The sequence below is a fragment of the Scyliorhinus torazame genome, chromosome 2 (assembly GCF_047496885.1).
Source record: "Scyliorhinus torazame isolate Kashiwa2021f chromosome 2, sScyTor2.1, whole genome shotgun sequence".
NCBI classification, from domain to species: domain Eukaryota; kingdom Metazoa; phylum Chordata; class Chondrichthyes; order Carcharhiniformes; family Scyliorhinidae; genus Scyliorhinus; species Scyliorhinus torazame.
In genome coordinates, this window is record NC_092708.1 from 99,756,199 (window position 1) to 99,782,762 (window position 26,564).

General features: G+C 44.6%; 1 protein-coding gene across 4 annotated transcripts in view; it reads right to left on the reverse strand.

Moving 5' to 3' along the window:
* Nucleotides 1–26,564, reverse strand: part of tanc1a (tetratricopeptide repeat, ankyrin repeat and coiled-coil containing 1a) — a 271,496-nt gene that overhangs the window by 170,345 nt on the left and 74,587 nt on the right. For 2 of the 4 annotated variants that reach the window (XM_072474765.1, XM_072474748.1), the window contains exon 3: nt 2,615–2,689. In XM_072474765.1, coding sequence (XP_072330866.1) covers nt 2,615–2,689 — 75 coding nt within the window. Of the gene's footprint in view, nt 1–2,614; nt 2,693–26,564 lie in introns of all 4 variants that reach the window. The other 2 variants (XM_072474757.1, XM_072474739.1) reach the window with 1 other exon arrangement.

Consider the following 26,564-nt stretch of genomic DNA (forward strand, 5'->3'; position numbering starts at 1 on the left):
CGTCAGAGACTTCAGCTAGAATTTGGGCTCCTGTCCACTTGTAAGGCGGAGGGACAGCTGAGGAGGGTAAAGGGGGCGGTGTATGAATATGGGGAAAATGCCAGCAAGATGCTGGCACACCAGCTGAGGAAGCAGGAGGCAGCGAGAGAGATTGGGAAAGTGAGGGATAAGGGGGGGGGGGGGGGGGGAGAAGAGAGAGAGGAGGAGGGGGAGGAGGAGGAGGACCCTGGGACCAGACGAATATCCGGTTGAGTTCTATAAAAAGTTTTCCGGGCTGTTGGGGCCCCTTCTGGTAAAGGCTTTTAACGAGTAAGAAGAGCTGGGTGTGCTCCCCTCAATGTTATTGCAGGCATCGATTTCCCTTATTCTGAAACAGGATAAGGATCCCGAGAGCTGTGGGTCATATAGGCCAATCTTCCTGCTAAATGTGAAATTGCTGGCAAAGATCTTGGCCACACATATAGAAGATTGTGTTCCAGGGGTAATAGCGGAGGATCAGGCAGGATTTGTTAAGGGACAACACCTGACACCCAATATTAGGCAGCTCCTTAATGTAATAATGATGCCTGCGGAGGGGCACGAGGTCAAGGTGGTGGTGGCCATGGATGCAGAAAAGGCCTTTGATCGGGTGGAGTGGAAGCATTTGCGGGAGGTCCTGGGAAGGTTTGGGTTTGGGCAGGAATTTGTGGATAGGGTCCAGTTGCTCTTATCAGGTGTCGGTGGGGAATGCAAGGACATATTTCTGCCTGTCAGGGGATGAGACAGGGGTGTCCATTCTCCCCACTACTGTTTGCCCTGGCCGGGAATTTTTAGTTACCTGGGGATTCAAGTGGCAAGGGACTGGGGTCAGCTTCATAAATTAAATTTGGACAGGTTGATTGAGCAAATGAAAGGGGACTTCCATAGGGTGGGACGTGCTCCCGCTGTCATTGGTGTGGAATTTGTTTTAAAAATTTTTAATTTTTTTTTTTTTTTTTTAATTTAAGAGTGCCCAATTCATTTTTTCCAACTCAGGGGCAATTTCAATGTGGCCAATCCACCTAGCCTGCACATCTTTGGGTTGTGGGAGCGAAACCCACGTAAACACGGGGAGAACGTGCAAACTCCACACGGACAGTGACCCAGAGCCGGGATCGAACCTGGGACCTCGGCGCCGTGAGGGAACAGGGCTAACCCACTGCGCCAATTGGCGTGAAAATGACAGCCTTCCGAGATTGCTGTTCGTGTTTCAGTGTCTTCCAACCTTCATCCTCAAGGCATTTTTTAGGATGATGAATGCGGCAATCTCGAGTTTTATATGGGCCAGGAAAGCCCAGAGGGTGAAGAGGGTCCTTCTTGAGCGGGGGCTCGGGGAGGGGAGCTTGGCCCTTCCAAACTTTATTAATTACTACTGGGCAGCTAATATATCGATGGTTAGGAAATGGGTAATGGGAGAGGGGTCGGGTGTGGGAGTGAGTGGAGGCAGCATCTTGCAAAGGCACGAGTCTGAAGGCTTTGTTAACGGCACCTCTGCCGTTCTCACCGGCTCGTTACTCCACACGCCCAGTGGTAGTGAGCCCCGAGAATGTGGGGGCAATGGAGGCAGCACAAGACACTGGGTGGTATGGTCACCGATTTGACAATTATCGGTTCGCTCCAGGGAGGGAAATGGACGGTGGCTTCAAGAGGTGGCAGTGGGCAGGGATTGAGAGATTTGGAGATCTCTTCATTGAGGAGTGTTTCCCCAGCTTGGAGGTGCTAGAGGAGTTTGAGTTGCCGGGGGGAATGGGTTATGGTACTTGCAAGTGTGGGATTTTGTCCGGAGGCAGGTCCCGGGCTTCACTCGCCTCTCACTAAGGTGGCTACAGGATAAGGTGATGTCTAAAACAGGGGTTGGGGAGGGGAGGGTCTTGGAGATATACAAGAAACTGATGAAGTGGGAAGGGGTTCCAATGGGGGGGGGGGGGGGGGGGGGGGGGGGGGGGGTGAAGAGGAAGTGGGAGAAGAGTTGGGAGGAGAGTTAGAAGCCGGGTTATAGGAGAAGGCCCTGAAGAGAGTCAATGCATCCTCGACGTGTGCCAGGCTTAGCCTGATCCAATTCAAGGTGGTCCACAGGGCTCATATGACTGTGACCCGGATGAGCAGGTTTTTTGAGGTGGAGGGACAGGTGTGAGCGCTGTGGGGGAGGGCATGCGAATCACGATCTGGGTGTGTCCGAGGCTGGGGGGATATTGGCAGGGATTTTGAGATGTCATGTCAGAGGTTCTGGAAGGGAGGGTGACTCAGAGTCCAGAGGTGGCAATACTTGAAGTGTTGGAAGATCCGGGAGCCGGGGGGGGAGGGCGATGTTTTGGCTTTTGCCTCCCTGGTGGCCCGGAGACTGATTTTGTTGGGATGGAGGGACTCGGAGTCTCCAAAGTCAGGTGTTTGGTGTTAGTGACATTGCAGGGTTTCTTAGGCTAGGGAAAATTAAGTTTGCCTTAAGGGGTTCACTACAGGGGTTAGCTCGGAGGTGGCAGCCGGTCATCGACTTCAAGGAGAATTGTCCGTCTGCAGGAAGTGGGGGGGGGAAATCAAAGCAGCATACAAAAGAGCTTTATTTTTAGGTCAGTTTAACATGCATTCCATTATTTACCTTTTGTCGGCCTCGGCTGTCCACAGTCAACACTGAGGTGTGGCTTGTCTTTCTGTTGTTCCATTTTGTACACATCTGCTTTTTCAGAAAATGAAATAAAGAAGAAAGGTACCTCAGAAAAATGCAGACAATTATTGCATAGAATTTAAATTAAAGACAAACATTATCGCCAGGACAATCCTTAAAGCTTTAGTGCTTTTCTAGATAAAACCAAATCACTGCTACACAGCTCACATCCCATTTCATTGTTGAGAGTTCTTAAAACAGATAGCCTTTGCAACAGAAGATCGAAAGGATTGTGGAATGTAGCTTTATAAACTGGTGGGTGGGGGTGCTGACGAACAATAAACTTAGATATAGTTGTGAATAATCTAGCCTGTTCCTTTAACACGACAATACAGATTTGATGCGAGGTATATTGGTCATGAAACATTGGTCTATGCTCAATTACTCCCTCTTGCCTTCACCCTCCCATTAAAACCTGTTGAGTTCTTAAAACAGATAGCCTTTGCAACAGAAAACCAAGCCTTTGCAATAGAAAACCAAAAGGATAGCGGGAAAGAGCTTCAAAACCCGTTAGAGGGGAATATTATTCCTCATGAAACTACTGGAAACTAAAAAAACAATTGTTCATCATTTTAAAAGGACAACATTATCTGCAAATATTTGACAATTGTACATTTAGTTAAAACATTGTTAGGAACAGGGCTTCAGCATATATCCCTGCAGCACTTCACTTGTTCTTCCTTCATCTTGTTACTTGACTATATACAAGTAAAAAGAAACCAGAGTTAAATGATGGTCTTTTAAACAAAAACTATTGATCATGTTCAGTACTTTCAATACTAGAATTGTTTAATAAATAAAAAGCATGACCAATGTATCTCTCAAATTTAACATAAATCTTTGATCCTATGCATGATCCGATAATTTAGATATACATTTTTTTTTGGAAAATGTTTAAAGCATTTTTCACTTTATACAATACAAAATAAACAAATCTGTGCAAACCAAATAGAATTTACAAACGTGAAACATTAGAAATAACCCCCCAAAACCGACTTACCCCCCCGACACCCTTCTTTTTTATTACATAGAATGTTTTCTTCATTGGTTTATCATCATACATAGCAAGGTTGTATAGTGAGAAATCAATCCTCGGTGGGCAGCCCGTAAGAGGGGGGGGGGTGCTCTGCTCTCCCCCTTGCTTTCCGCCATGGAGATAGCGCCAATGGCAATGGCGCTTAGGGCGTTGAGGGACTGGAGAGGGATTGAGCGGGGGGGGGGGGGGGGTCAAACACGGTGAAAGCATGCGACCTATTACATATTTAGGACCCAGTGGACAGCATCGGAGGCATCATGGAGACCCTGGTGGAATTTGGCCGGTTTTTGGGATACAATTTGAATAAGGGAAAAAGCGAGGTGTTCCCGAGGAGGCCACAAGACGAGGCGAGTTGCCGTTTAATAATAATAATCTTTATTGTTGTCACAAGTAGGCTTACGTTAACACTGCAATGAAGTTACTGTGAAAAGTCCTTAATCGCCTGTTCGGGTACACTGAGGGAGAATTCAGAATGTCCAATTCACCTAATAAACACTTTCAGGACTTGTGGGAGGAAACAGGAGCACCCGGAGGGAACCCACACAGACACGGGGAGAATGTGCACAGACAATGACAATAAAAATGGCAGGTTAAATTAATACAGTAAAAATAAGTAATACATATAATCCTTGAATGGTGCTTAAATAGCTGAGGATAAAGCAAAGTGTTTTAGTAGACTTGACGCTCAACATGTTAAACCAGATTAACTCTGCCTGTGTGATGAGGATATGCTAATCAGCAAATAGTCACGACATAAACCATGTGATCATCTAACATTGTTCAAAGGAGCTTTCAGTTTAGCTAGCTGCATGTGGTCTGATGGAGTTGCTTTCTCATTAACATTGTTTAAAATATAATTTTATTACGGCATTTATGTATAACCCTCTCCAACTCCTTGACGCTTTTAAGTGCCATTGCTGATGGTTCTATCACCAAGGCAATAAAGCAATGAGGGAGGAGTGGGCCCCGACTTGTCCCACAGTGCAATCCAAAATACCCTGAACTAATCCGATTCGTCCTGACACTCGCTACCTGCACCCTATATAACAACCAGACCCAATCCACAAACCCCTGCCCGAACCGTCCCAGTACTTCCATGCAGGTGGCGGAAAGCGTCATAGATAGGAGTTATAGAGACGCGGTCACACCCAAGGTGCAGGCAGAGAGATGGGTGACCACCAGAAGGGGCAGGCAGTCAGTGCAGGAATCCCCTGTGGTTGTCCCCCTCTCGAACAGGTATACCGCTTTGGATACTGTTGGGGGGAATAGCCTATCAGGGAAAAAAGCAGCAGCTAGAGCAGTGGCATCACTCCTGGCTCTGATGTTCAGCAGGGAGGGTCAAAGCGCAGAAGAGCAATAGTCAAAGGGGACTCTATAGTCAGGGGCACAGATAGGCGATGCTGTGGACGTGAAACAGACTCCAGGATGCTATGTTGCCTCCCTGGTGCCAGGGTCCAGAATGTCTCAGAACGGGTAGCAGGCATCCTGAAGGGGAAGGGCAAACAGTCAGAGGTCGTTGTACATATTGGTACTAAGGATATAGGCAGGAAGGGGAATGAGGTCCTGCAGCAGGAGTTCAGGAAGCCTGGCAGAAAGTTAAAAGACAGGACCTCTAGGGTTGTAATCTCCGGATTACTCCCTGTCCACGTGCCAATGAGGCTAGAAATAGGAAGATAGAGCAGCTAAACACGTGGCTAAACAGCTGGTGTAGGAGGGAGGTTTCCGTTATCTGGATCACTGGGAGCTCTTCCGGGGCACGTGTGATCTGTATAAGAAGGACGGGTTGCATCTAAACTGGAGAGGCATAAATATTCTGGCCGTGAGGTTTGCTAGTGTCACACGGGAGGGTTTAAACTAGTATGGCGGGGGGTGGGCACAGGAGCAATAGGTCAGAAGGTGAAAACATTGAGGGAGAACTAGGGAATAGGGCCACTATGGCACTGAGGAAGAGCAGACAGGGAGATGTTGCTGACAACAGCGGGTCTGGTGGCCTGAAGTGCATATGTTTAAATGCAAGAAGTATAACGGGTAAGGCAGATGAACTTAGAGCTTGGATTAGTACTTGGAACTATGATGTTGTTGCCATTACAAAAACCTGGTTGAGGGAAGGACTGGATAGGCAGCCAAATGTTCCAGGATTTAGATGTTTCAGGCGGGATAGAGGGGGATGTAAAAGGGATGGCGGAGTTGCACTATTGGTTAGGGAGAATATCACAGCTGTACTACGGGAGGACAACTCAGAGGACAGCGAGGCTATATGGGTAGAGATCAGGAATAAGAAGGGTGCAGTCATAATGTTGGGGGTTTACTACAGACCACCCAACAGCCAGCGGGAGAGAGAGGAGCAGATAGGTAGACAGATTTTGGAAAGGAGTAAAAGCAACAGGGTTGTTGTGATGGGAGACTTCAACTTCCCCAATATTGACTGGGACTCACTTAGTGCTAGGGGCTTGGACGGGGCAGAGTTTGTAAGGGGCATCCAGGAGGGCTTCTTAAAACAATATGTGGATAGTCCGACTAGGGAAGGGGCTGTACTGGGCCTGGTATTGGGGAATGAGCCCGGCCAGGTGGTAGAAGTTTCAGTAGGGGAGCATTTCGGGAACAGTGACCACAATTCAGTAAATTTTAAAGTGCTGGTGGACAAGGATAAGAGTGGTCCTAGGGTGAATGCGCCAAATTGGGGGGGGAAGGCTAATTATAACTATATTAGGGGGGAACTGAAGAACCTAGATTGGGGGTGGATGTTTGAGGGTAAATCAACATCTGACATGTGGGAGGCTTTCAAATGTCAACTGAAAGGAATTCTGGATCGGCATGTTCCTGTGCGGAAGGAGGATAAATACGGCAAATTTCGGGAACCTTGGATAATGAGAGATATTGTAGGCCTCGTCAAAAAGAAAAAGGAGGCATTTGTCAGGGCTAGAAGGCTGGGAACAGATGAAGCCGGTGTGGAATATAAGGAAAGTAGGAAGGAACTTAAGCAAGAAGTCAGGAGGGCTAAAAGGGGTCACGATAAGTCATTGGCAAATAGGGTTAAGGAAAATCCCAAGGCTTTTTACACACACATAAAAAGCAAGAGGGTAGCCAGGGAAAGGGTTGGCCCACTGAAGGATAGGCAAGGGAATCTATGTGTGGAGCCAGAGGAAGTGGGCGAGGTACTAAATGAATACTTTGCATCAGTATTCACCAAAGAGAAGGAATTGGTGGATGTTGGGGGCGATGGCTCACCAGCGGAACGCAGCAGTAGCCAGGTTCATGGCACCATGGCTGTCTCTGCTGTACAGAAGGGCGGGAAAAAGAGTGGAAGGTCTATAGTCATAGGGGATTCAATTGTAAGGGGAGTAGATAGGCGGTTCTGTGGTCGAAAACGAGACTCCCGAATGCTATGTTGCTTCCCAGGTGCATGGGTCAGGGATGTCTCAGATCGGCTGCAGAGCATTCTAAAGGAGGAGGGTGAACAGCCAGTTATCATGGTGCATATAGGCATCAATGATATAGGTAAAAAACGGAATGAGGTCCTACAAGCAGAATTTAGGGAGTTAGGAGCCAAGTTAAAAAGTCGGACCTCAGAGGTAGTAATCTCAGGATTGCTACCAGTGCCATGTGGTAGTCAGACTGGAAATGAAAGAATAGGCAGGATGAATGAGTGGCTTGAGAGATGGTGCAGGAGGGAGGGGTTCAGATTTGTTGGACATTGGGACCAGTTTTGGGGAGGTAGGACTAGACAAATTGGATGGTCTACACCTGGGCCGGACTGGAACCAATGTCCTTGGGGGTGCTTTTGCTAATGCTGTTGGGGAGGGTTTAAATTAATGTGGCAGGGGGATGGGAACCAAATGAGGAGGTTAATGGGCAGTAAGGAGGTAGTAACTAAAGCCTGTAAGGAATTAGATCATGAAGTCAGAGTGACTAAGGGGGAGAGTAGGCAGGGAGCAGATGATGAACGCAAAGGGATTGGTGGTCTGAGGTACATTTGTTTGAATGCAAGAAGTGTAGTAGGTAAGGCAGATGAACTTAGGGCTTAGATTAGTACCTGTGAGTATCATAGAATTTACAGTGCAGAAGGAGGCCATTCGGCCCATCGAGTGTGCACCGGCTCTTGGAAAGAGTACCCTACCCAAGTTCAGCACCTCCACCCTATCCCCATAACCCAGTAACCCCACCCAACACTAAGGGCAATTTATCATGACCAATCCACCTAACCCGCACATCTTTGGACTGTGGGAGGAAACCGGAGCACCCGGAGGAAACCCACGCACACACGGGGAGGATGTGCAGACTCCGCACAGACAGTGACCCAAGCCGGAATCGAACCTGGGACCCTGGAGCTGTGAAGCAATTGTTCTATCCACAATGCTACCGTGCTGCCCATTTTTACCGTTTTTTACCTATATCATTGATGTTATTGCTATTACTGAGACTTGGTCGAGGGAAGGGCATGATTGGCAACTAAATATCCCAGGATATCGATGATTCAGGCGGGATAGAGAGGGAGGTAAAAGGGGTGGAGGAGTTGCATTACTGGTCAGAGAGGATATCACAGCTGTGCTGAAGGAGGGCACTATGGAGGACTCGAGCAGTGAGGCGATATGGGCAGAGCTCAGAAATAGGAAGGGTGCGGGAACAATGTTGGGGCTGTACTACACACCTCCCAACAGCGAGCATGAGATAGAGGTACAAATATGTAAACAGATTATGGAAAGATGTAGGAGCAACAGGGTGGTGGTGATAGGAGATTTTAATTTTCCCAACATTGACTGGGATACACTTAATGTCAGAGGTCTAGATGGAGCAGAATTTGTAAGGAGCATCCAGGAGGATTTTCTAGAGCAGTATGTAAATAGTCCAACTCAGGAAGGGGCCATACTGGACCTAGTGTTGGGGAATGAGCTCGGCCAGGTGTTTGAAGTTTCAGTCGGGGATTACTTTGGGAATAGTGATCACAATTCCGTAAGTTTTAGAATACTCATTGACAAAGACAAGAGTGATCCTAAAGGAAGAGTGCTAAATTGGGGGAAGGCAAACTATACCAAAATTCGGCAGGAGGTGGGGAATGTGGATTGGGAGCAGCTGTTTGAAGATAAATCCACATTTGATGTGTGGGAGGCTTTTAAAGAGAGGTTGATTAGAGTGCAGGACAGACATGTCCCTGTGAAAATGAGGGATAAAAATGGCAAGATTAGGGAACCATGGATGACAGGTGAAATTGTGAGACAAGCTAAGAGGAAAAAGGAAGCGTACACAAGGTCTAGGTGACTGAAGACAGACGAAGCTTTGGAAGAATATCGGGAATGCAGGACCAATCTGAAACGAGGAATCAAGAGGGCTAAAAGGGATCATGAAATATCTTTAGCAAACAGGGTTAAGGAAAATCCCAAAGCCTTTTATTCATATATAAGGAGCAAGAGGGTAACTAGAGAAAGGTTTGGCCCACTCAAGGACAAAGGAGGAAAGTTATGCATGGAGTCAGAAAAAAATGGGTGAGATTTTTAACGAGTACTTTGCATTGGTATTCACCGAGGAGAGGGAAATAATGGATGTTGAGGTTAGGGATAGATGTTTGATTATTCTAGGTCAAGTCGGCATAAGGAGGGAGGATGCGTTGGGTATTCTAAAAGGCATTAAGGTGGACAAGTCCCCAGGTCCGGATGGGATCTATCCCAGGTTACTGAGGGAAGTGAGAGAGGAAATAGCAGGGGCCTTAACAGATATCTTTGCAGCATCCTTGGACACAGGTGAGGTACTGGAGGACTGGAGAATTGCTAATGTTGTCCCCTTGTTTAAAAAGGGTAGCAGGGATAATCCAGGTAATTAAAGACCGGTGAGCCTGACATCAATATTAGGGAAGCTGCTGGAGAAGATCCTGAGGGAGAGGATCTATTCCCATTTGAAGAAAATGGGCTCATCAGTGATAGGCAACATGGTATTGTGCAGGGAAGGTCATGTCTTACCAACTTAATAGAATTCTTTGAGGAAGTGACAAAATTGATTGATGAGGGAAGGGCTGTAGATGTTATATACGTGGACTGCAGTACGGCATTTGACAAGGTTCCCCATGGTAGGCTGATGGAGAAATAGAAGTCTCATGGGGTCCAGGGTGTACGAGTTAGATGGATAAAGAACTGGCTGGGCAACAGGAGACAGAGAGTAGTAGTGGACGGGAGTTTCTCAAAATGGAGAACTGTGACCAGTGGTGTTCCATAGGGATCCGTGCTCGGACCACTGTTGTTTGTGATATACATAAATGATCTGGAGGAAGGTATAGGTGGTCTGATTAGCAGGTTTGCAGATGACACTAAGATTGGTGGAGTAGCAGATAGTGAAGGGGACTGTCAGAGAATACAGATAGATTGGAGAGTTGGGCGGAGAAATGGCAGATGGAGTTCAACCCGGGCAAATGCGAGGTGATGCATTTTGGAAGATCCAATTCAAGAGCGAACTATACGGTAAATGAAAAAGCCCGGGGGAAAATTGATGTACAGAGTCCACTGTACCCGGAAGGTGGCTGTGCAGGTCGATAGAGTGGTCAAGAAGGCATACGGCATGCTTTCCTTCATCGGAAGGGGTATTGAGTACAAGAGTTAGCAGGTCATGTTAAAGTTGTATAAGACTTAGGTTCAGCCACATTTGGAACACTGCATACAGTTCTGGTCGCCACATTACCAAAAGGATGTGGATGCTTTGGAGAAGGTGCAGAGGAGGTTCACCAGGATGTTGCCTGGTATGGAGGGTGTTCGCTATGAAGAGAGGTTGAGTAGATTAGGAATATTTTCATTAGAAAGACAGAGGTTGAGGGGGACCTCATTGAGGTCTATAAAATCATGAGAGGTATAGACAGGGTGGATAGCAAGAAGCTTTTTCCCCCCCAGAGTGGGGGACTCAATTACTAGGGGTCACGAGTTCAAGGTGAGAGGGGAAAAGTTTAAGGGAGATATGCGTGGAAAGTTCTTTACGCAGAGGGTGCTGGGTGCCTGGAACGCATTGCCGGCAGAGGTGGTAGAGGTGGACACGATAGCGTCATTTAAGATGTATCTAGACAGATACATGAATGGACAGGGAGCAGAGGGATACAGACCCTTAGAAAATAGGCGACAGTTTTAGATAGAGGATCTGGATTGGCGCAGGCTTGGAGGGCCGAAGGGCCTGTGCCTGTGCTGTAATTTTTCTTTGTTGAGTCTGGAGAAGGGTGTGTAGATAGCCTGGGTCACATTGAGATCCAAAAAGACAAGGTGTTGGGCATCTTGAAAAATATTAAGGTAGATAAGTCCCCAGGGCCTGATGGGATCTACCCCAGAATACTGAAGGAGGCTAGAGAGGACATTGCTGAGACCTTGACAGAAATCTTTGGATCCTCATTGTCTTCAGGTGATGTCCCGGAGGACTGGAGAATAGCCAATATTGTTCCTTTGTTTAAGAAGGGTAAGCAAGGATAATCCAGGAAACTACAGGCCGGTGAGCCTTACGTCAGTGGTAGGGAAATTACTGGAGAGAATTCTTCGAGACAGGATCTACTCCCATTTGGAAGCAAATGGACGTATTAGCGAGAGACAGCATGGTTTTATGAAGGGGAGGTCGTGTCTCACTAACTTGATAGAGTTTTTCGAAGAGGTCACAAAGATGATTGATGCAGGTAGGGCAGTGGATGTTGTCTATATGAACTTCAGTAAGGCCTTTGACAAGATCCCTCATGGCAGACTGGTACAAAAGGTGAAGTCACACGGGATCAGGGGTGAGCTGGCAAGATGGATACAGAACTGGGTAGGTCATAGAAGGCAGAGAGTAGCAATGGAAGGGTGCTTTTCTGATTGGAGGGCTGTGACTAATGGTGTTCCACAGGGATCAGTGCTGGGACCTTTGCTGTTCGTAGTACATATAAATGATTTGGAGGAAAATGTAACTGGTCTGCTTAGTAAGTTTGCAGACGACATAAAGGTTGGTGGAATTGCGGATAGCGATGAGGACTGTCAGAGGATACAGCAGGATTTAGATCGTTTGGAGATTTAGGCGGAGAGATGGCAGATGTAGTTTAATCCGGACAAATGTGAGGTAATGCATTTTGGAAGGTCTAATGCAGGTAGGGAATATACAGTGAATGGTAGAACCCTCAAGAGTATTGACAGTCAGAGAGATCTAGGTGTACAGGTCCACAGGTCACTGAAAGGGGCAACACAGGTGGAGAAGGTAGTCAAGAAGGCATACGGCATGCTTGCCTTCATTGGCCGGGGCATTGAGTATAATAATTGGCAAGTCATGTTGCAGCAGTAGAACCTTAGTTAGGCTGCACTTGGAGTATAGTGTTCAATTCTGGTCGCCACACTACCAGAAGGATGTGGAAGCTTTAGAGAGGGTGCAGAAGAGATTTACCAGGATGTTGCCTGGTATGGAGGGCATCAGCTATGAGGAGCGGTTGAATAAACTCGGTTTGTTCTCACTGGAAAGACGGAGGTTGAGGGGCGACATGATAGAGGTCTACAAAATTATGAGGGGCATAGACAGAGTGGATAGTCAGAGACTTTTTCCCAGGGTAGAGGGAGCAATTACTAGGGGACATAGGTTTAAGGTGCGAGGGGCAAGGTTTAGAGGAGATGTACGAGGCAAGATTTTTTTACAGAGGGTAGTGGGTGCGCCTGAAACTCACTGTCGGAGGTGGTGGTGGAAGTAGGGACGATAGTAACATTTAAGAGGCATCTTGACAAATACATGAATAGGATGGGAATAGAGGGATACTGACCCAGGAAGTGTAGAAGATTTTAGTTTAGACGGGCAGTATGGTCGGTACAGGCTTGGAGGGCCGAAGGGCCTGGTCCCGTGCTGTACTTTTCTTTGTTCTTTGTTCTATCCGATCAAAGGCCTTCTCCGCATGCATAGCAACCACCATCTCCACCTCCTGTCCCTAAAGAGCCTGCGTCCTCTCCCTCAATACCTTCCGGCATCCCCACTATTCTCAAATTCTGCCTCTGGGAGCAGTTCTCCAGATCCTCCACTTGAGCCGCTTCTGGGTCTCCCTCAACATCCAAATTTTGGCCAATGAGGTAAGCTGCTCCTCATGCTCCGCCACCACCTCCTCCACTTTCTGGAATGCCTGGCTATGGGTCTCCAGCCTCAGCTTCACTCAGTTGATCCCGGCTTTCAGAGGATCCACCAAGTCTGCCCTACACCACTTGCATTTTAAAATTTACATTTGGCTAATTAAGATCTCCCATCCACATTATAATTTATCATTAAAGATGCCTCAACAATCAATTAATTACGACTTCTGGGGAATTGAACAAACAGGTTCTGAATGAAAGCTACCCAGATTTTATTGAAACCAGAGACAGGTAAAATGTTGTGGCCGCAGTCTGAAGGTTCCTGCTTCAATTCTTTCTTGGCCACTTATTATAACCAGTGGGAAGCTGCACAGAACCAACAAAGAAATACTGTTGAAATCCACTGTCATACCACTTTGACCAAATTTTACCTAGGACTTGAGCGGCCTATCAACGATAAATCATTACAACAGTGAGGCAGGATTAGATTTCAATCCTCACCATCAAGACACATTTGCTGTGATCCCGCTTCCTTTAGACAATAAAGTAGCCTCCACTCAGACTGTACCATTGAAAGGGAGAAAAGGACTCTGCTTCTCTAATTGATAAGGTAACCAAAATTATAAAGCCAATAGTGCATAATTCTAAAGAAAAACAAATGTTTCTGTTGTAATTTTCTGCTCAGATCAGAAATCACCAATTCGGTAGCCTTTAATGAATAAGAACTGTAAATTATCGAGCAAATAGTTTTCAGCTTTATTAGTGTCGAAACAGGGCAGAATAAGTTGCACTCCAGATCATGGGATTGTATGGTTTACATACAGGAGCTCTCAGGTGATATTGACGCAAAGGACATGTCTATTGTAAAAATTCTAAACTGTGATACTCCCTCAAATAAATAGCAAGGCAGATTAGTTGGTCATTTATCTCATTTGCTTTTAGTGCATCCTTGCTTTGTGGAATTTTTCTGCCAACATATAAACACCTCCAAAGCAACTAATTGGCCATTAAGTTCTTCAGGACATCCGGATGACATACGTGCAACATACATAAAGTTTATTCCTTGGTGGTCTTGCAGATAAGGAATTATCATCCTCAAAATCTCCAGAGAAGCAAATTACAATAAAGATTATTTTGTATCCAGTGAAGCACAACAGAAAACCTGCACTGCAACAAATATGGAATTCTGTATGTTACACAGTTGACTGAGTTACCGAGTACAGGCTAGTACATTTCAGGCACTCAGGCATTTCCAATATCAAATGGTAGGAAAAATCAAAGCTGAAATACTTGAGAAATTGGAAGGTACACACTAAAAATAAGCACGTTAAGTAAATGGGCAATTTAAATGTTACTAATAAATGTACTGTACAATACAAATGCTCCATTTTCTTTCCATGGAATATTCTCTATCCACGTGATCATTACACACAGCAGAAGCAGAGTGCCAAGAACTACACTGTCTTTAGAATAATAGTAACCAGTCCCAGAAAAGATTTTTGGCAGCTTTTTTATTTATATTGAACAAAGCCCAGTGTGTTTCGCAACATTTTTTTTTTCGGGCGGGGGGGGGGGGAAAGAAGAAGAAACAAATTAGATTTTAACTCTATGATGTCCTCAAATTAAATTATCCTTTGCTTTCCACACTTTACTACAGAAACTGGTCCAATAGCCTGGGGTAGAAGCTACAGTTCCCAGTGCGCCTCGGGTATCTGTGCATGTGTTGGCCAAAGAATAGACACACATGCGCATTTGGCAATTTCACTGTCTTACTGGCCCTGCACATGTGTGCAGAAGGAAAACAAGCACAGAAGAGAAACAATGACCGGAATCTTCCAGCCGGTAATGACAGCAGATCCTGCCACCGGCAAATGGTGGGCTGCCTCCACCACCGTGTAAACTGAAGGGCAGGTGACCTGAAGAGGAGCATCATTAGAGAAAAGGTGGCGCATGGAGCAGGACACAGAGGGTGACAAGGAGATGGTCCAAGATGATGATTTCAGGTAGGGATAAAAGACAGGATCAGAATCAGATTCCAGAAGACATTCCTGGTAAAGGATAAGGAGAGACATCAGAAATAGATTCTGCTGAATAAAGTTGAGAGAAAGGAGACAACAATTGGCTCAGAGTTAAAGGGAAAGCTTTGTTTCCAGACTTGAAGCAAAGTGGGCTTGAGAGAAGCCAGAAGATCCGAGGAGGTAACCAAAGGTTGGTGACTACTTACTGTGGACCTTTGAACAGTCTGTTTGGTGTGGTCGAACATCCGATGTGTGCTTGAAAGATGAAGCCCGAGTGTCCGTGACGATTCAAGGCAAAGGAATATTGGTTTGAAACCCTGGAGGTGATTCTTGGGCGGCAGCAGTATGGAAGTGTCAGTTTGGGAGAGAATTCCAAGGCAAGTTCTTTTGGATGTGGAGATTGGAAGCCCTCTTGAGGAAGACAGCTTTGTGAGACTGATTAGGTTCAGTGTAATCTTGAGAAATCCACAGAATCTGCCTTTGTGGCTTCTGTCACTCGTATTGGAGTGTGGTCTGTCAGACCACAATTTGCCCATAAGTTTATAAACATTGTAAAATTACTGAATATTAGAGTATAAGATCGATAATGTAAATTGTGTTATTTTTACAAATTTGTATGTACCTGCAAAGGCATTGTTGAAGACACAGCCAGAGTGAGACAGAACCAAGAGTGAGTTTGGGAATTTGAATCTAGGTGGGAATTGAATCAAATCAGTAAGCCAGCACCTTTTAAATTTCAGGAGTTTAAATTAATTTAAATTAAGCTAGAATTGTGCAGTGTAGGTTAACAAGGGCTGCCCCAACCACTCACATAACTGGTTGGCAGTTAAGTGTCAGTCACTTAAATCTACCTTGATCTAAAAGCAGGTGGGGGAGGGGAGTCAATTCAGGACAATTTAAAAAGAGCAACTTGTAAACTCACTCCCAGTGAGTTCTCCCAGTGAGCCAGAGAAGACACAGCCAGAGTGAGACAGAACCAAGAGTGAGTTTGGGAATTTGAATCTAGGTGAGAGTTCAAAGCTGGGTGGGGAGGAAGTGCTTTTTATCCCTGGTAAGTGACTGGTAAGTAGTTTTTCTGTTTTCTTTTTCTTTTCATTGGTATATTTATTTATTTTTTTCTTTGTTGTTTATTTATTTATTTTGGGAAATTGTAATTGTTGAAGTTAACCAAAGGTTTAAGACATGGCAGGAGATCTCAGACCCATGTCATGCTCCTCGTGTGTGATGTGGGAGCTCAGGGACACGTCCACTGTCCCTGGCTCCTTCATGTGCAAGAAGTGTGTCCAGTTGAAGCTCCTGTTAGACCGCTTGACGGCTCTGGAGCTGCGGATGGACTCACTTTGGCGCATCCGCGATGCTGAGGACGTCGTGGATAGCACGTTTAGCGAGTTGGTCACACCGCAGGTGAAAGGTACGGAGGGAGATAGAAAATGGGTGACCAAAAGACAGAGCAAGAGTGGGAAGGCAGTGCAGGTGTCCTCTGCAGTCATCTCCCTGCAAAACAGATATACAGCTTTGGATACTGTTGAGGGAGATGGCTCACCAGGGGAAGGCAGCAGCAGCCAGGTTCATGGCACCGTGGCTGGCTCTGCTGCGCAGGAAGGATGGCAGGGCTATAGTGATAGGGGACTCAATTGTAAGGGGAATAGACAGGCGGTTCTGCAGACGCAATTGAGACTCCAGGATGGTATGTTGCCTCCCTGGTGCAAGGGTCAAGGATGTCTCAGAGCGGCTGCAGGACATTCTTTGGAGGGGGAGGGGGGTGGGTGAACAGACAGCTGTCGTGGTGCACATAGGCACCAACGATATCGGTAAAAAAAGGGGACGAGGTCCTACAAGCTGAATTTAGGGAGTTAGGAGTTAAACTAAAAAGTAGGACCTCAATGGTAGTAATCTCAGGATTGCTACCAGTGCCACGAGCTAGTCAGAGTAGGAATGTCAGGATAGAGAGGATGAATGAGTGGCTCGAGAGTTGGTGCAAAAGGGAGGGATTCAAATTCCTGGGACATTGGAACCGGTTCTGGGGGAGGTGGGGCCAGTACAAACCGGACAGTCTGCACCTGGGCAGGACTGGAACTGATGTCCTGGGGGGGTGGGGGTGTTTGCTAGAGCTGTTGGGGAGAGTTTAAACTAATGTGGCAGGGGGATGGAAACCGATGCAGGAAGTTGGAAGGTAGTAAAACAGGGACAGAAACAAAAGGCGGTAAGGGGGAAAGTGTAAGGCAGAGAAGCCATAGTCAAAAATCAAAAAGGGTGACAGTACAAGGTACAGTGACTGAGGGGAGCTCAGTGAATAGGACCAGGAATACTAAAAAGGAATAAAACGGGAAGTGAAAACATTACTGGTAAGCGACGCGGCAGGTTGTTACATGAAGATATGGGTTCAACGACAAGGAAAATTAGCAGAAACGTTAAGAGGAAATATAACTTAGGAGAGGTTACTGATCGAGGTGTTAAGGTTCAAAACAGAGGTAAAAAAGCCAACACAAGTGTACTTTACCTCAATGCTCGTAGTATTCGGAATAAGGTAAATGAGTTGATGGCGCAAATCATCGTGAATGACTATGATTTAGTGGCCATTATTGAAACATAGTTAAAGGATGGTCACGACAGGGAGTTAAATATCCGAGGGTATCAAACTATTCGGAAGGACAGAGTGGATGGTAAGGGAGGTGGTGTCGCTCTGTTATTTAAGGATGACATCCGGGCAACAGTAAGGGATGACATCGGTGCTATGGAGGATAAGGTTGATTCCATTTGGGTGGAAATCAGGAATAGTAAGGCGAAAAAGTCACTGATAGGAGTAGTCTATAGGCCACCAAATAGTAACATTATGGTGGGGCAGGCAATAAACAAAGAAATAACTGATGCATGTAGAAATGGGACAGCAGTTATCATGGGGGATTTTAATCTACATGTCGATTGGTTTAACCAGGTCGGTCAAGGCAGCCTTGAGGAGGAGTTTATAGAATGTATCCGCGATAGTTTCCTAGAACAGTATGTAATGGAACCTACGAGGGAACAAGCGGTCCTAGATCTGGTCCTGTGTAATGAGACAGGATTGCTTCAGGATCTCATAGTTAGGGATCCTCTCGGAAGTAGCGATCACAATATGGTGGAATTTAAAATACAGATGGAGGGTGAGTAGGTAAAATCAAGCACTAGTGTTTTGTGCTTAAACAAAGGAGATTACAATGGGATGAGAGAAGAACTAGCTAAGGTAGACTGGGAGCAAAGACTTTATGGTGAAACAGTTGAGGAACAGTGGAGAACCTTCCAAGTGATTTTTCACAGTGCTCAGCAAAGGTTTATACCAACAAAAAGGAAGGACGGTAAAAAGAGGGAAAATCGACCGTGGATATCTAAGGAAATAAGGGACAGTATCAAATTGAAGGAAAAAACATACAAAGTATGTTTAGTCGGGCAGCATGGTCGGCACAGGCTTGGAGGGCCGAAGGGCCTGTTCCTGTGCTGTACATTTCTTTGTTCTTTGTTCTAACAAAGATCAGTGGGAGACTAGAGCACTGGGAAATCTTTAGGGGGCAACAGAAAGCTACTAAAAAAGCTATAAAGAAGAGTAAGATGGATTATGAGAGTACACTTGCTCAGAATATAAAAACAGATAGTTTAAAGTTTCTCCAAATATATAAAACAAAAAAAGAGTGGCTAAGGTAAACATTGGTCCTTTAGAGAATGAGAAGGGAGATTTAATAATGGGAGATGAGGAAATGGCTGAGGAACTGAACAGGTTTTTTTGGGTCGGTCTTCACAGTGGAAGACACAAATAACATGCCAGTGACTGATGGAAATGAGGCTATGACAGGTGAGGACCTTGAGAGGATTGTTATCACCAAGGAGGTAGTGATGGGCAAGCTAATGGGGCTAAAGGTAGACAAGTCTCCTGGACCTGATGGAATGCATCCCAGAGTGCTAAAAGAGATGGCTAGGGAAATTGCAAATGCACTAGTGATAATTTACCAAAATTCACTAGACTCTGGGGTGGTCCCGGCGGATTGGAAATTAGCAAACGTGACACCACTGTTTAAAAAAGGAGGTAGGCAGAAAGCGGGTAATTATAGGCCTGTGAACCTAACTTCGGTAGTAGGGAAGATGCTGGAATCTATCATCAAGGAAGAAATAGTGAGGCATCTGGATGGAAATTGTCCCATTGGGCAGACGCAGCATGGGTTCATAAAGGGCAGGTCATGCCTAACTAATTTAGTGGAATTTTGTGAGGACATCAACAGTGCGGTAGATAACGGGGAGCCAATGGATGTGGTATATCTGGATTTCCAGAAAGCCTTTGACAAGGTGCCACACAAAAGGTTGCTGCATAAGATAAAGATGCATGGCATTAAGGGGAAAGTAGTAGCATGGATAGAGGATTGGTTAATTAATAGAAAGCGAAGAGTGGGGATTAATGGGTGTTTCTCTGGTTGGCAATCAGTAGCTCGTAGTGTCCTTCAGGGATCAGTGTTGGGCCCGCAACTGTTCACAATTTACATAGATGATTTGGAGTTGGGGACCAAGGGCAATGTGTCCAAGTTTGCAGACAACACTAAGATAAGTGGTAAAGCAAAAAGTGCAGAGGATACTGGAAGTCTGCAGAGGGATTTGGATAGGCTAAGTGAATGGGTTAGGGTCTGGCAGATGGAATACAATGTTGACAAATGTGAGGTTATCTATTTTGGTAGGAATAACAGCAAGAGAGATTATTTTTTAAATGATAAAATATTAAAACATGCTGCTGTGCAGAGAGACCTGGGTGTGCTAGTGCATGAGTCGCAAAAAGTTGGTTTACAGATGCAACAGGTGATTAAGAAGGCAAATGGAATTTTGTCCTTCATTGCTAGAGGGATGGAGTTCAAGACTAGGGAGGTTATGCTGCAATTGTATAAGGTGTTAGTGAGGCCACACCTGGAGTAGTGTGTTCAGTTTTGGTCTCCTTACTTGAGAAAGGACGTACTGGCACTGGAGGGTGTGCAGAGGAGATTCACTAGGTTAATCCCAGAGCTGAAGGGGTTGGATTACGAGGAGAGGTTGAGTAGACTGGGGCGGTACTCATTGAAATTTAGAAGGATGAGGGGGGGATCTTATAGAAACATATAAGATTATGAAGGGAATAGATAGGATAGATGCGGCAGGTTGTTTCCACTGGCGGGTGAAAGCAGAACTAGGGGGCATAGCCTTAAAATAAGGGGAAGTAGATTTAGGACTGAGTTTAGGAGGAACTTCTTCACCCAAAACATTGTGAATCTATGGAATTCCTTGCCCAGTGAAGCAGTAGAGGCTCCTTCATTAAATGTTTTTAAGATAAAGATAGATAGTTTTTTGAAGAATAAAGGGATTAAGGGTTATGGAGTTCGGGCCGGAAAGTGGAGCTGAGTCCACAAAAGATCAGCCATGATCTCATTGAATGTTGGAGCAGGCTCGAGGGGCCAGATGGCCTACTCCTGCTCCTAGTTCTTATGTATTAAGTATAATTTGAATCATTTACTGGGGTTTGTACTGAAATCTTTCCAAACTTGTCTAATGTAGTATAGTTCATTGCTTAATAAACATTTTATTCTGTTTGTTACAAGTACATTACCAGACTCCTGTGAATGTGTTCAGAAACTTACTTCCCAGGTTCTAAAAAAAATTAAGTTTGGGTCCATCAAGTCAGGTTTCACTCTGAGATTGGACTTGTCCAGTATTATCAGCTGGGATCATGACAGTATATATGGTGACGCCATGTAACTGAAGTTAAGCCAAACCGGTGAGAAATTTATGTGGGATGAACTGCAACCTTTCCTACTTATCAGATGTGAATAGTGTATAAACTCTTCAAATTCTACATTGGTAAAAAGTTGCCACGTGTCATGATTCCAGTCAATATTATAACTGAACGGAAGTTTCCAGAATGGAACACTGGCTCAAAAGACCGTAACGTTTACTTTTTTTTAATAAAACGCGGAGGAACAGTCACAGGATTAACAAGAAAAAACTTATTGAACATAGAAAATTGGATCATGATAATACTCCTTTACTTCCCCCTTAGCTTAACAAATACATACAGATTTTAAGGTTAACATGGATTACAATGTACATTTATTCATGGTATGCAGGCATCGCTGGCTGGGCCATCATTTATTGCCCATCCCTGAGGGCATTTAAGAGTCAACCACATTGATCTAGATCTGGAGTCACATGTAGGCCAGACCGGATGGCAGATTTCCTTCCCTAACGTTTTTATGACAATTGACAATGGTTTCATGGTCATCATTAGACTTTTAATTCTGGATTTTTATTGAATTCAAATGTCACCATCTGCCATGGCGGGATTCAAACCACATTACCCTGGGTCTATGGATTACTAGTCCAGCGACAGTACCACTATGCCACTGTTTCCCCTAATGCTGCAATGATCTTATTAACACAAAGTCCCTTTTAAGCATGCAAGAATACTCTGGGTCAATACCCACGCTCTGCTCTGAACCAAGTGTCTGGATTTTTCCTTGGAATCCCCCATGATTGTTACTGGAATTTCCAAACACTGCACCAAAAAACACACGTTAAAATCTTCTCTCTGGGCAGCATGGTGGTGCAGCGGATAGCACTGCTGCCTCATGGCACCAAGGACTTGTCCTTGGGTTCAATAGGGGCTGGTTTAGCACAGTGGGCTAAACAGCTGGCTTGTAATGCAGAACAAGGCCAGCAGAGCGGGTTCAATTCCCGTACCGGCATCCCCGAACAGGCGCCGGAATGTGGCGACTAGGGGCTTTTCACAGTAACGTAATTGAAGGCTACTTGTGACAAGCGATTATTATGTGGAATTTGCACATTCTCCCCATGTCTACGTGGGTCTCACTCCCACAACCCAAAAAGATGTGCAGGGTAGGTGAATGAGTCACGCTAAATTGCCCCTTAATTGGATGCTCTAAATTTATAAAAATAAATAAATAAAATCTTCTCAATGCTTTCCCTCTGCGGGTTGCATTCCAAAATAGAGTCCAGGTTTCACAAATGATTCTTTTAACCAAAGCTTCCAATCTGCTTTTAATAGAAAATCCAACCAGGTTTTATCCCATATTAAATTTTTGGCTTGACTGCTATACAAACAATTGCTTTAACTTTTGATTCCAAGACTCTATTAAAATGTCATCAAGATGGTTTTACCGTTGACGGCTGTTGTCCCACTTTAAATCTGGTTACTGCAATTGTCTCTCTAACTCTGAACACTTTGTTTACACTTCCTTGAATTCTTCTTAACAATACCTTGGTGTCTGTTTATTTAACTTCCGTCATCTGAAGACATTCCTTCTGTCCCAATTCCCTGGACAGCTATGGATTCCTTGGAAATGCAGCTCCCTTGTCCTGTCCAACCTATTCTGGCAGAGTTGAGAGATGCTAACTTCCCGGCATCCTTCACCAACTGCCAACAAATTCAGCTAAAACTATGAACAAAGGCAAACCTTTCCCTCTGGAAATTCATCCCTTGTTGCTAAGCAACCACGGTTAGTTACTCTTCATATTGTAGCCCTCTCTAAGCATTATAGAAGCAGGTTGAACCGAAACACCCGCCAAGGTTTGCCAATACAAATATAAATCCTTTAAAGCAACCTTTGCTTTCCTAACACATGAAACGGAAATTAACAGTTATCAGGACTTACCCAAAGCATGAATCATCTGCTTATTCAACCTCATATGTAGGCATTACTGGCAGGGCTAGCCCATCCCTAACTTTCCTCAAGAAGGTGGGGGTGATGTAATAATGATAGTAATCTTTATTATCACAAGTAGGATTACATTAACACTACAATGAAGTTACTGTGTAACGCCTGTAGTCGCCACATCCCGGCGCCTGGTGGGGTACACAAGAGGGAGAATTCAGAATGTCTAAATTACCTAACAGCACATCTTTCGGAATTATGCGGAGACATTGACATAAATCTTCTGGACAGAATGCCTGCTTCCGTGCATTACATTCGTAATTCCATGATATGGTTGATGTTGTATATATCAACTTCGGAACATAGAACATAACAATGCAGTACAGGCCCTTCGGCCCTAGATGTTGCGCCGACCTGTGAAACCACTCTAAAGCCCATCTACACTATTCCCTTATCGTCCATATGTCTATCCAATGACCATTTGAATGCCCTTAGTGTTGGCGAGTCCACTACTGTTGCAGGCAGGGCATTCCACGCCCTTACTACTCTCTGAGTAAAGAATCTACCTCTGAAATCAGTCCTATATCTATCTCCCCTCAATTTGAAAGTGCCAAAAAACAAAACTAGGCAGTATTGTGACTTCTGAGGAGGAAAGTGATAAACTTCAAGAGGCTATAGACTAGATGGCTGAATGGTCCGACTGGTGACATGAAATCTGAGAAGTGTGAAGGGATTCATTTTGGTAGAAAGAATGAGGAGGCTAAACTAAACGGTACAATTCTAAAGTGGGTGCGGAAGTAGAATAAATTGGAGGTCCATCTGCACAAATCATTGAATGCGAGAGGTTGAGAAAGCAGTTAATAAAGCATACAGGATCTTGAACTTTATAAATAGGAGACACAAGAGTAAAAAAGCAAGGAGGTTATGATCAATTTGTATAAACCTCACATTCTCCCTGTGTCTGCGTGGGTTCCACTCCCACAACCCAAAGATGTGCAGGACAGGTGGATTGGCCATGCTAAAATTGCCCCTTATTGGGGAAAAAAATGATTGGGTACTCTAAATTTATATTTTTAAAAACTTGTATAAACCTGGTTCAGCCCCAATTGGGGCAATGTCCAATTCTGGGCCTACACTTCAGGAAGCATGTGAAAGCATTAGAAAGGTGCAGGAAAGATTCGGAGAATGATTTCAGGGATGAAAAATGCAGCTTCAAGGATAGATTGGATATGGTTCTCAAAATCATGAGGGGTCTGCACGTAGTAGATAGGGATAAATTGCTCCCACTGAAAGGAGGTTAGAGAACAGAAAGCAGCAATTTAACATGATTGGGAAAATAAGCAAGAGTGACCAGAGGAAAATATTTTCTATGCAGCGTGTGGCCGAGATCTGGAATGTACTACCTGAGAGTGTGGTGGAGGCAGCTTTCAAAACAGAATTGGATAATTAATTGAAGTGAAAAAGTTTGCAGGGCCACAGGAAAAAGACAGGAGTGGGTCAGGTGAATTGCTCTTCATAGACAAGACAGGGCAAATGGCCTCCTGCTGTGCTGTAACCATTCTATGATTCTATCATAATAAAAATACAGTAGTATGACACTAAACATTTGAGCCATTATAGATTTGTGATTAAGAATTGGGCCACATTTCTTGGTGTTTAGCAACATATAATTGGTTTCCACTGCTTTTTTCTCAGACTGTAACAAACTGAAAAGATACTACCAAAAACAAAACTCTAAAGTCTCTCTTTCTCTTTAATTATTAGAATTTAAATTTTTCCAATTAAGGGGCAATTTACTGTGGCCAATCCACCTACCCTGCACATCTATGGGTTGTTGGGGGGGGGGGGGGTGAGATCCACACAGACACGGGGAGAATATGCAAACTCCACACGGACAGTGACCCGGGTCCAGGATTGAACCTGGGTTATCAACGCCGTGAGGCAACAGTGCTAACAACTGTGTGGTCCCTCTTTCTCGTTAATTAGGACTACAGAACATTTTTACTATCTTTTCAGTTACTGACAACATATCAAACTTTCCTCAAACCAGCATTAACAATAAAAAGAGAAAAACATCACAGCCACTATTAAACTCCAGAGTGACAGTCCTATTAATTCACTTTTAAGTTCATATCGACTTGCAATTAAACAGCTAAGAAAAGATTGGGAAATTATTATAATAATAATCTTTATTATTGTCACAATTAACCTTCCATTAACAGTACAATGAAGTTACTATGAAAATACCCTAGTCGCCTTACTCCAGCACCTATTCGGGTATACAGCAGAAGAATTCAGAATGTCCAATTCACCTTTGATCCCGACCCCGGATCACTGTCTATCTGGAGCTTGCACATTCTTCACGTGTCTGCATGGGTTTCACCCCCACAACCCGAAGATGTGCATGTTAGGTGGATTAGCCATGCTGAATTGGCCCTTGGAAAAAAATTTGGGCACTTTTAAAATGTCCAATTCACCTAACAAGCTCATCTTTCGGGACTTGTGGCAGGAAACCGGAGAACCCGGAGGAAACACACACAAGACTTGGGGAGAACGTGCAGACTCTGCACAGACAGTGACCCAAGTGGGAACCGAACCTGGGACCCTGACGTGGTGAAGCAAGAGAGCTAACCACTGTGCTACTGAGGATAGAGACAGAGTAGAAGAGGAGCGTGCGAGAGAACAATGAGCATGTACACAGAGAGCAGATGAAGAAGGGAGAGAGTAAAGGAGATTCAGAAAGAGGAGCAGAAAGCAATTTGGGTCTAAATTTCACCCGGGGTGTCAGGTTGGGACATGTTCCATGGTGATGTGGGCAGTTTGGGGTGACAGACAGTTCTCAGCAGGGCTGTAGTCCAACATCTGAAATTAGCCTACATTGCTTTCAGCTTCATTTAATCATAATTGTCCAGTGAAACTTGCCAGACAGTATGCATAAGAATACACCAGTTCTGAACGGGATCAGTCTCAGTTATGATGTCCACCATGATTGAATAGCTCATCACCATTCGCTATCATGTGTAAAATGTGCAGTTAGACAAATAGAATAGGCACATCTGGCCTCTTCCTTCAGTGCTGTATCATTTTTATGATTCCACATTTCCCCATGGTGTCATCTATGGAAGCCAATCTGGAGGGCTCTAAAATGTCCTAGAGTATGAGGGTCACCAATTTCCTTTTAGTTTAAGAGTTAGGAATAAACAGTTCATATTATATCCGTTCATTCCATCTCAAATACCTGTTCGGTAAAACAATGGAAAGCTATAAGCGATAGGTATAATTTTCAGTGACATAACACAAGAATATTTCAGCCACAGAATCAAAACATTAGTACTAGTTGTTCTAAAAAAAACATGTGGGATTGATGTTTCGTTTACTGCACTTTTAGTGTACTGAAGAAATTAATGCTTCTATGATGAAATTACACTCATTATATAGGTCATTTATGAGGCTGCCTCTGGAGTAATGTACCCCATTTTGATCCCCTTATTTGGTGTATAACGTACTGGCTTGGGAAAAGATTCCAATGAGACTATGAATGAACCCGAAGCTTAAAGAACCATATTTACTCAAATTAGCCGAAGGGGCTGAGTCTATTTACTTTCATTATAACATACTTTTTAAATATATAAATTTAGAGTACCAAATTCATTTTTTCAAATTAAGTGGCAATTTAACATGTTCAATCCATCTACCGTGCACATCTTTGTGTTGTGGGGGCAAAACCCACACAAACATGGGGAGATTGTGCAAACTCCACACGGACAGTGACCCAGAGCCTGGATAAAACCTGGGACCTCGGAGCAGTGAGACTGCAGTGCTAATCACTGCGCAACCGTGCTACCCCTCATTATAACATATTTAAGAGATGATCGATGAGGTTTTCTTTGAAAAGCTAGATTGCCTGCCTAGCGATAAATGATTACACTTTTACAGATTGGAGAAAGTATTTAAATATGAAGAAGTAAAGTTGGCTCAATGTTAGGTAGTTCTTTTTTCAGAGTATTGAGACTCTGAAAATGTTGCTGGCTTATGCAGTGTGCACTGATTATTTTGTGAGCTTCAAGAGGAAGCTGGGCTTCTTATTGACTGAGATCGAGATTACATTGCATAAAAAGGTATGTGGATTTTGAGTTTAATGGTCAATGT